Source organism: Apodemus sylvaticus, chromosome 5 (genome assembly GCF_947179515.1).
Source record: "Apodemus sylvaticus chromosome 5, mApoSyl1.1, whole genome shotgun sequence".
NCBI classification, from domain to species: Eukaryota; Metazoa; Chordata; class Mammalia; order Rodentia; family Muridae; genus Apodemus; species Apodemus sylvaticus.
Genome location: NC_067476.1, coordinates 115,156,571 through 115,165,912, shown reverse-complemented (window position 1 = coordinate 115,165,912; position 9,342 = coordinate 115,156,571). Strand labels below are relative to the sequence as shown.

Genomic DNA, 9,342 nt, shown 5'->3' with positions numbered 1-9,342 from the left:
CTTCTAGAGTTCCTAAGCAAAAAACAGGAGAGCAGCAGGAGAATCACTGCCAGCCACCAATACATTCCTGTCTATCCCCTGCCTCGTGCCATTGTCTGCTAAGCTGTTGATTGTAAGAACAGTCAGCCCAGCACTGTTGCTGGAAGAAGGGCAAGGGTGTACATTCTTCTTGGGTTTCTCTGAGGATTCCAGTTCATTCTGTGGCCAGCCTGCACACGGCCTCCCGTCTCCTTGGCCCTGGGTGAGTCTGGTTGGACTGTACCTAGGTAACTCTTGGGGGAATAGTACCAGATCTGATGTTTGCTTGGCTGACCACTGGTTGTATCTTCCCCCCAGATCCTGGATGGTAGCAGTTCTCCCCAAGGACCTGCACACACTGACCCCAGCAGAAGTGCTGAAGTCCATGTGGGCATCTATCCCTGATACATCCCGGCCCACTGGTAGCACCATCAACATGGGACACCAGAACAGAAACACTAGCTTTGCACCAGACTTGAGTCCATCCCAAGACCATGTTTCCTTGCTCCCCTTAAACTTCAGTTATGGTGATTATGACCTCCCCCCGGATGAGAATGAAGATGTGACCAAGACACAGATCTTCTTTGCAGCCAGAATTGTCATTGGCATGGCACTGGCAGGCATCATGCTAGTCTGTGGCATTGGCAACTTTGTCTTCATTGCTGCCCTCGCCCGCTACAAGAAGCTGCGCAACCTTACCAACCTCCTCATTGCCAACTTGGCCATCTCTGACTTCCTGGTGGCGATCGTCTGCTGCCCCTTTGAGATGGACTATTATGTAGTACAGCAGCTTTCCTGGGAGCATGGTCACGTGCTTTGTGTCTCTGTCAACTACCTTCGTACTGTCTCCCTGTACGTCTCCACCAATGCTCTGCTGGCCATCGCTATTGACAGGTGAGGTTTTCAACTTCTGGCATGGTTCCAGATGTGACAGCTCATGATTTGTTGAGGGGCTAGAGGATATGTTCTCCAGATGTGTTCTGTTCACCAGCATTTGAGAAAGTTGGAAGCTTCCGAGTCTCATAGCTCTGGTCATACCCTACGATACTGTCTCTGCTTCAGATACAGGTGGCATGTGCCCTACGACATAAAGACAAAAAGCAGAAAACTCGGGCAGCAACTATTTTAAAGCCATAGGAGAGTTAGCCAGAGCAGCTTCTAGTCAACACAATAGGTACCAAGTTTTTCATTGTAGCCAGATTCAGATACAAAGCGTTCCACTGCTTCCTGTGCTCCTCCCCCTGACCCCCAGTCTTAGTCCTTCAGTGCAATTCAGATTTGTCTGTTCTTTAATCACTTCGTTAGAATCATGGAGCGTGGAGCATCCATCCCTTCTGGTGGTTTTTGTTGCAGCGCTGATTTGAAAATAAGATGGCAGAATTTGCTTACAGGAAAGAGAGAAGGACATGTTTGCTTTTGCTGTTTTGCAGGTATCTGTATGCTTATTTACATATATTTGCATGAGATGTCCCAGAAGTCCTTGCTCTGCTATAAATTTATAGGTACAAATTGTAACAGCAGCAAATGAGAAATCTTGTATGTTTCATTGATGTGCATAGTTTCAGGTCATCATTGTCACCGGTGGTGGGGTGAGGGATGGGAAATATCTCTGATGCACCCGCCCTTTTGAGCTGCTCTGAAATGCATTCTGAAGCTAGGCTTCCTGGCCTACCCTTTTGTCTCCTTCAGTTCTTCAGTTTCTCTCTTGTTCTGGGTGCTGTTTAATATACCAGTTAGTTATTCTTCAGTTATATTAATAAAAGACACAGGAACAAGATACCTCTTCCTTTGTATAGCAAGATGCCCATGGGGAAAGCACCTTATTACAGCCCTGAGGCTCTGCAGTCCAGAAACCAACTTATGAAATGCACACATGCCAGCCAACTGAACAAAACTCCTCAGGAAAATCACAGAGACTAGCACTTGCTACAGTGATAGAGTCTGCTTCCTGCTTCCCACCCACCCAAGTCACCTGAACAGGAATCTCTTGAGCTGGGAGCTGCAAAAATCTGCATTTTTATTCACTTTCCTGAGTGACTCTAATGTTTGCTGCAGTGAGAGCGATTGCTGTCCTCACGCCTCATCCCCTTGTAAGCTGTGTCGGTCTGTGGTTTGTGATGCTAGGGCTGCTTAGGGAAGCAATCGCCCTGGCACAGACAGCAGAGGTTCCATTTCACCCCAGCCAACCTTTCCCCATGCAGCCTTCACACCCCATCAGCTGTACCCCCTCATCCTGCTCCCAGGGACCCAAACAGGAAAGTGACCATCATTCTGGGCCCTTCTTCCTGTCCCTCACCCACTAACCCCATCTCTTGTGTTCAGCTCTAACTAAATCCAGCACCTGACCCTTCAGCTTTGCTACTTGGCAGCTCATGAGGGACACTGATGCTCTGATGTTAGCCTGTCTCTTGCTACCCTGGAGCTTCTAACTGCACCCTAAAATCCATGCTTAACCATATGAAGTTCATCCGATATGAATCACTATTGCTGGCTTTTCCTAAGATATTCCTTCGCTTATGAAATCTCCAGAAGTCCCAATGTCACAGGATATAAATCCTGACTCTATCAATGTGGTCTATGCCAGCATGACCCGCCAATCCATATTGTGCATGAAGATATAGATGTCCCCATCTGTGTGTTTTAAAATAAACATCATGTCTTTGGTCTTTCTGCCTCGACACTAAGATACCTATATCTTAGTTTCTGTTTTTCCCCCAGACCCTCTGACATGTGCAGGGATCCATGCACAGGAAGTACACCAGGAAGAACTGAGTGGGAAATGGGAAGTGGGGCCAGTAAAGATGCTACTAAAGCCTCCATGGGTGATTGCTGCTAAGAAACCCTTGGAGTAGTAGGTGTAGATCCCAGCTCAGAGTTCTCCCAGGCACGGAAGATGGCTCTTACAAGTCATTGCAGAGGGCTTCTCAAAAATACTGCATGGGTAGCCACGAGGACTCTGAGAGCCAGAGAAAACCCTCAGATAAACAAAGAGGCAGGTATTGTTGTGCTAGAGTGCACACACATACGCTGAAGCAGCAAAACAGAGAGGAGGGAGGGAGTATGGACCAAAGTGGTGAGAGCAGAGGGGGATGGGATGCTGAAATGCAGAGGCGGAGCCTACAGGGGAGAATATACTGAAGGGTGAGAGGGAGGGGTGGAGGGGGCATGGCAGCATGGCCATGACCGCCATACTGTCCCAGGCTATGAAACATAGAAACACAATCAGTAGAAGATGCAGCTTTTGACCGGGCAGTGGTGGCGCACACCTTTAATCCCAGCACTTGAGAGGCAGAGGCAGAGGCAGACAGATTTCTGAGTTTGAGGCCAGCCTTGTCTACAGAGTGAGTTTCAGGACAGCCAGGGCTACACAGAGAAACCCTGTCTCGAAAAACAAACAAAACAAAACAAAAAAGATGTAGCTTTTGAATTCAAGAAGCTTTTTTTCCATGTAAAAACTAGGAATTATCAAATATTAGGAATAATAAAGGTACAGTGACTTGTAAATGCTAGTTTTTTCAACAGAGGCAAGGGTCCCATCTATGTAGTCCAGAACGACGCTGAACTCTGATTCTCCTGTCTTAGGCTACTGGGCAATGGAATAACAGGCACACACCCTAAATCTAGACTCAGCTTCCTCAGGAAGTTTATACCCGCTGTGGCCGGTAGAGGAGCTAGATGGAGGGGAAGCATCCTAGAGTGCTCCCGGTGGAGCACATCTGACAAGCACAGAGGAGCTTCTGGGTAGGTGCTGGGGTTCTGTGAGGATCGCAGATTAAAGCAGCACATGGAACCTTAGAGCAGCGCCCTAATAAGGAGCCCCTTCTGCCATCATTGGGCTCTAAAATAATCAGAAAGCTGGACTGGACATTGCTACCCTTCTCTGATTTTTTTCAAAAACCCCACTGATTTTAGAAAATAGGTCATTTTACTGGGGCCATGTTGGGTGGTATTTCCTGGGATCTTATTTTTATTCACCTCAGATAGAGAAACAATTTAAGTTTCTCGTGAGTTAGAAAAGAGACTTGTGAGTTAGCCACTGCCCTCTCCCAACACAGGTCCTCTCCTAAGAGCTTCCAAAAGGAATACCTCCTACCGGCCCTCACCTTGACCTCCAACACTGCACTATCTCAATGTCATCATTACAAGCTAGGGTGTTTATTATAAGGGCTACAGGAAGCAGCCATTCAGTAGGGCTTAAGCACCACCAGTCCATGCTCAGCCTGGGCTCCTGCAGAAGCACCAGTCTCCCTTGCATTCCCATCCACTATTTCTTCAAACTTGCCTGCTCTGCTGTGCAGAAACTCCAGAAGGGCCATCACATGTTGTCTTTGGAAGCTGAGCCCAGGGACTATCCTCATGCAGAGAAGGTGCTATTTCTAGTTGCAGAGCATTGACCTCAAAAGCATACACACACACACACTCAAGCAGACAGTTGGCAACAGAGACCTTGCAGATGTCTCTCTTGCCAACAAATGAATCATGGGAAATGATCAGCATACACAAAGTACTATAACTCCATCATACATTATGGATGTTTGCCTTCTTGGAAGCTGACACAAATTCTGACAGATTGTCGGTTAAGTCATTACTATCCCCACTTCACAGATGCAGAGACTAAGTCTCAGGAGTGTGCGCCATTTATCCAAGTGTGCAGTCTGGAAACAGACCTGCTTAACACCTTCCAAGTCAGTGCTCTTGCCTTTCCGATTTACTTGATGTTAACAATGGATTTTGGAATGTCCTCCAAGTAAGAAATATGTATTGGATGACAACGTATCTGACTGTAAGAGTTAAGGATAGCTAGGCAGATTATCAGTGTGTGTGTGTGTGTGTGTGTGTGTGTGTGTGTGTGTGTGTGTGTGTTTAAGGCTAGTCTGATCTACAACTGTTAAGTTCCAGGCCACCCAAGAAAAAGATGGTGGTGGTGGGGAATTGGTAATGACAATAAAATAAGCAGAAATGTGAAGGTTTTTTTGTATTAGTTATTGGTTTACTGTGAGTTATTGATACACTGTAAGTTATTGATACACTGTGAGTTATTGATACACTGTGAGTTATTGATACATTGTGAGTTATTGGTATACTGTGAGTACTAGTTATTGGTACACTGTGAGTATTAGTTATTGGTACACTTTCAGTTATTGATATACTGTGAGTTATTGATACACTGTGAGTATTAGTTATTGGTACACTGTAAGTTATTGATACACTGTGGGTTATTGATAAACTGTGAGTTATTGGTATACTTTGAGTATGAGTTATTGGTACACTGTGAGCATTAGTTATTGGTACACTGTGAGTTATTGACATACTATGAGTTATTGGTATACTGTGAGCATTAGTTATTGGTATACTGTGAGTTATTGAAATACTGTGAATTATTGATACACTGTATTAGTTATTGGTACACTTTCAGTTATTGACATACTGTGAGTTATTGATACACTGTGAGTGGTCACAGGACCAGATAGAGAACAGTTTTAAGTCCTGAATTTGTTTTATAGTCTCTAAAGATTTTGGATTTAGTGAATGCCCAACGAAGATATCTGTATCCAAATTCACTGAGCCCATGGCTGTGCTGCATTGCATGCTAAGGTGGAGCAAGGTAACTCAAGGAGCTACGGTTGCTGATCATTTAGAATAGAGACTGTACTTGGCAAGGTGGAGCCAATGAGTAGCAAAGGTTCTTACCTGAAGGAGGTGGGCAGAATGTCATAGTAGGCCTACATGAGAAAGACTCCACTGGCCATTGCTGCTTTGAAGGGAGGAGAAGTTATGAACCAAAAGATATAGACAGTTCTTGAAAAGTTAGAGACTTAAACAACAAAACCCAAACAAAAGCCCCCCCATCGGGTTGTCCTGAGAACCCCTAAAAAGTGCCACTTGCTGGCACCCAAGATTCCCCAGTGAAGCCACGTCAGTCTTCTGACCCCTAACACTGTACAAGCACAATGGTGCCATTTCAAGGCTCACTTTTGGTAGAAAGGCAACAGGAAATAGTTTGTCCAGTTATCACAGAGAGTCAGCGACTGTGAGATGTCTCAGTCAGGTGGGGAGGATGCCTATCTGTTCACCTCTCTAGCCCTGTAATGCTCGTCCTCCTGGCCCGGTCACACAGATAGGTGGAAGGCTCCAGATGCTGCTGTGGTAACACCCAGCAGGGAGCCCCCCATAGTTGGAATGGATCATGGTTGGGATGGATCCATCTTTCTCCTCCATATTCAGAAGCTTCAAGTATGGAATCAGTTGGAGAGCCACCAGCAAACAGGTACAGAGGGGACAAGATAACAGAAATACCACAAGGGACAGAGAATAGTAACATGACAGAGGGATTCTAAATTATGTCGGGGTTTTGGAAAGGTGATCAAAGGGTTTGGTTAGAAAAAAAAGTCTGACAGAATTTTCTGCAGAGACTTCCTGCTCTTGGCCCACGCAGTTTGTGAACATTAAACGTAGCAAGGATGCACTTGGGTGTTTTCATTAGATTCTTCCTGCTCTTGGCCCACACACTCAATTCCAGGATGATTTGTCTCTTCTCTACCTCTCATGCCTCTTCTCTCCCTCCACCCTCCCCCTACCACCCTTCCTGCCACCACCCCCCCACACACACACACAATACACAGAAATTATTCCAGGACCCAAATATCTAAATAGCTATCATTCCATCTCTCTGGAAGCAACCCACACAAGTGAGCTCATTTTCCACGAAAGCGTCAGGCTTCATCTGCCTTGAGCAGTGTGACTCTTTAAAAAGAACAGGAGTATCACTTTAAGGTGCTCCAATGAGATGCCTTCCTCACGCACTCTCTCCTGAGTGTGAAATGGCGGGGAGGTGGGGGTGGGAGTGGGGTGGATGTGAACGCTTCGTTTCAGGAGGCTCCACTCTGGTGTCTGCTGGCCATCAGCCTGGGCATGCTGCTTATTTCTAACTAGAGTCCTGAATCCCATTTAACCCAACCGCCTCCATAATGTTGTCTCGGGGGCAGGGGAGGGGGGAGCCTGAGCAGTGTCCTCACCTCCGTTTTCACCTTAAATCATGAGGGGTTTGGAATAAGAACTTTAGGAGGACCGTGTCCCTGGGCAGGGTGGTGAGATTGAAAACTCGAAAGGTACAGATGAGCATGTGGTTCTGCTGAAAGATACTCGCACAAGTGCATCCTTACTGTGGTTAATGTTCACCGACTGTTGAGGTTTGGTCTACAGCTATGGACTGGAATGCTAAATTCTGTACCTGAAGGTCTAGGCCTGCGAAAGAGTTCTCATATTTACCAGTTTTTGTGGTACAAACCTTGTTCCTTAACTGAAAGCCATTGATTAAATAAAAATGGCGGCCACAGACAGTTACTGGAGGGATTAGAGATAGGCAGGTTGAATTACTGGGGGGGGGGGGGGCGCGGAGGAGAAAGAGAAGGAAGCAGGAGGAGGAAGCCACCTCAAGAGGAGATGGACCATGAGCTCATGGCCTGGAGAAACAGCAAGTATTTGGGTGGTTAGAAAAGTAGATTAGGGGTCTCCCCGTCCCCAGCCCCCCCCCATCCGCCAGCATTATCAAAGCCAAATAAAATAACCATAGTCTGAATCTCATTCATTTGTAAGCTAGACAGGGATAGGGTTAAATTGGCTGCACTGTAACAAACACCCTGCAAGGTAAATACCATTTGTCTTGGGTTGTATTAAAAGAAAGAAATCTCAGAGAGAAAGGTAATTCCCTGATCCCTATGCCAGGCAAGGGAGAAAAGCCAGGTTGCTTTAACCCATTAGCTGTTCCCATTAAACTGCGGCTCTAAAAGCCAAGCGGGGCTGTTAATGAGCTAAGGCTGCTTAGATCTGGGTCAGAGGCTGCTGGGGATTCACTGTGCTGCTCCAGCGCTCTGGGCTGGTTAAAAAACAATCGTGCTTCCAAGTGTAACCATCACTGCTGGCTTCCCTCTCCCTTCAGATATCTCGCTATCGTCCACCCCTTGAAACCGCGGATGAATTATCAGACTGCCTCCTTCCTGATCGCTTTGGTCTGGATAGTGTCCATCCTCATCGCTGTCCCATCTGCCTACTTCACCACAGAAACCATCCTCCTTATCGTCAAGAATCAGCAAAAAATCTTCTGTGGTCAGATCTGGTCGGTGGATCAGCAGTTCTACTACAAATCCTACTTCCTCTTCGTCTTCGGCCTTGAGTTCGTGGGTCCCGTGGTCACCATGACCCTGTGCTACGCCAGGATCTCCCAAGAGCTCTGGTTCAAGGCTGTACCTGGCTTCCAGACGGAGCAGATCCGCAAGCGGCTGCGTTGCCGCCGCAAGACAGTGCTGTTGCTCATGGGTATCCTGTCGGCCTACGTGCTGTGCTGGGCACCGTTCTATGGCTTTACTATAGTGCGAGACTTCTTCCCCACGGTGGTGGTGAAGGAGAAGCACTACCTCACCGCCTTCTATGTCGTGGAGTGCATCGCCATGAGCAACAGCATGATCAATACGATATGCTTCGTGACCGTCAAGAACAACACCATGAAATACTTCAAGAAGATGTTGCTGCTCCATTGGAGGTCCTCCCACTATGGGAGTAAGTCCAGCGCTGACCTCGACCTCAAAACCAGTGGGGTGCCAGCCACTGAAGAGGTGGATTGTATCAGACTAAAGTAGCCTGCAGGTGTTGCCCAAGGAAAAACTTAATATTCGATTCTCAGTGTATCACACACCATCAACCACTCACAAGCAACATGGAAAGATACAGCTGTATTCATGTTCTCCTGCGCTAATGTACCTGGATGCTTCTATGTAATAACATACAGCACAACTGATGTCTGTATAACATCTTAAGAGACTAGACGCAAAGAGTCTGCGAACAGATTATTCAAGGACAAGAGCTGACATTTGAGGATTACCTGCTATGTGCAAAAACAGTTACCAAAAAAAAATGAAGCTATTTGAAGTTATTAAGCTCTATCTATCTATCTGTCTGTCTGTCTGTCTGTCTGTCTAGCTATCCATTCATCCATTCATCCAGGTCACTAGAAAGAAATCACAAATGATTAGCCAGAATCATGCTCCATTCTCTTTCATTCTGTATCTTTTCTGCGCAGAACTGTCAAAGGCAATAGAATAAAGCACTTAGACATGCTAGAAATGTAAGGAAAACTTCATCAATATGGAGACCGTGGCCTCATAGGAAGAGGGTCCATACAGCACACTGACTTCCCCCACTCAGCTCCAGTTATCTCCTTGGATAGTCTGTACTTATCTGCAATGTTATAATTTCAAATGGGAAAAGGAGGGGGGCGCTTTACCAAGGATGTATCAAATCTCATCAGCCTAGAGGGCAAAGATGGGA

General features: G+C 46.4%; 1 protein-coding gene across 1 annotated transcript; it reads left to right on the top strand.

The window, feature by feature from the left end:
- Positions 1-343: 343 nt before the first annotated feature.
- Prokr2 (prokineticin receptor 2) lies at positions 344-8,654 on the top strand. Its single transcript, XM_052181489.1, has 2 exons — positions 344-912; positions 7,958-8,654. Exons 1-2 carry the CDS (start codon positions 344-346, stop codon positions 8,652-8,654), a joined length of 1,266 nt encoding a protein of 421 aa, XP_052037449.1.
- Positions 8,655-9,342: the final 688 nt, after the last annotated feature.

Coding starts and splice junctions, on each gene's coding strand:
- Prokr2 (XM_052181489.1), top strand. CDS start 344: ATGGTAGCAGTTCTCCCCAAGGACCTGCACACACTGACCCCAGCAGAA. Junction 913..7,957: donor CTGGCCATCGCTATTGACAG/GTGAGGTTTTCA, acceptor CTCTCCCTTCAG/ATATCTCGCTATCGTCCACC.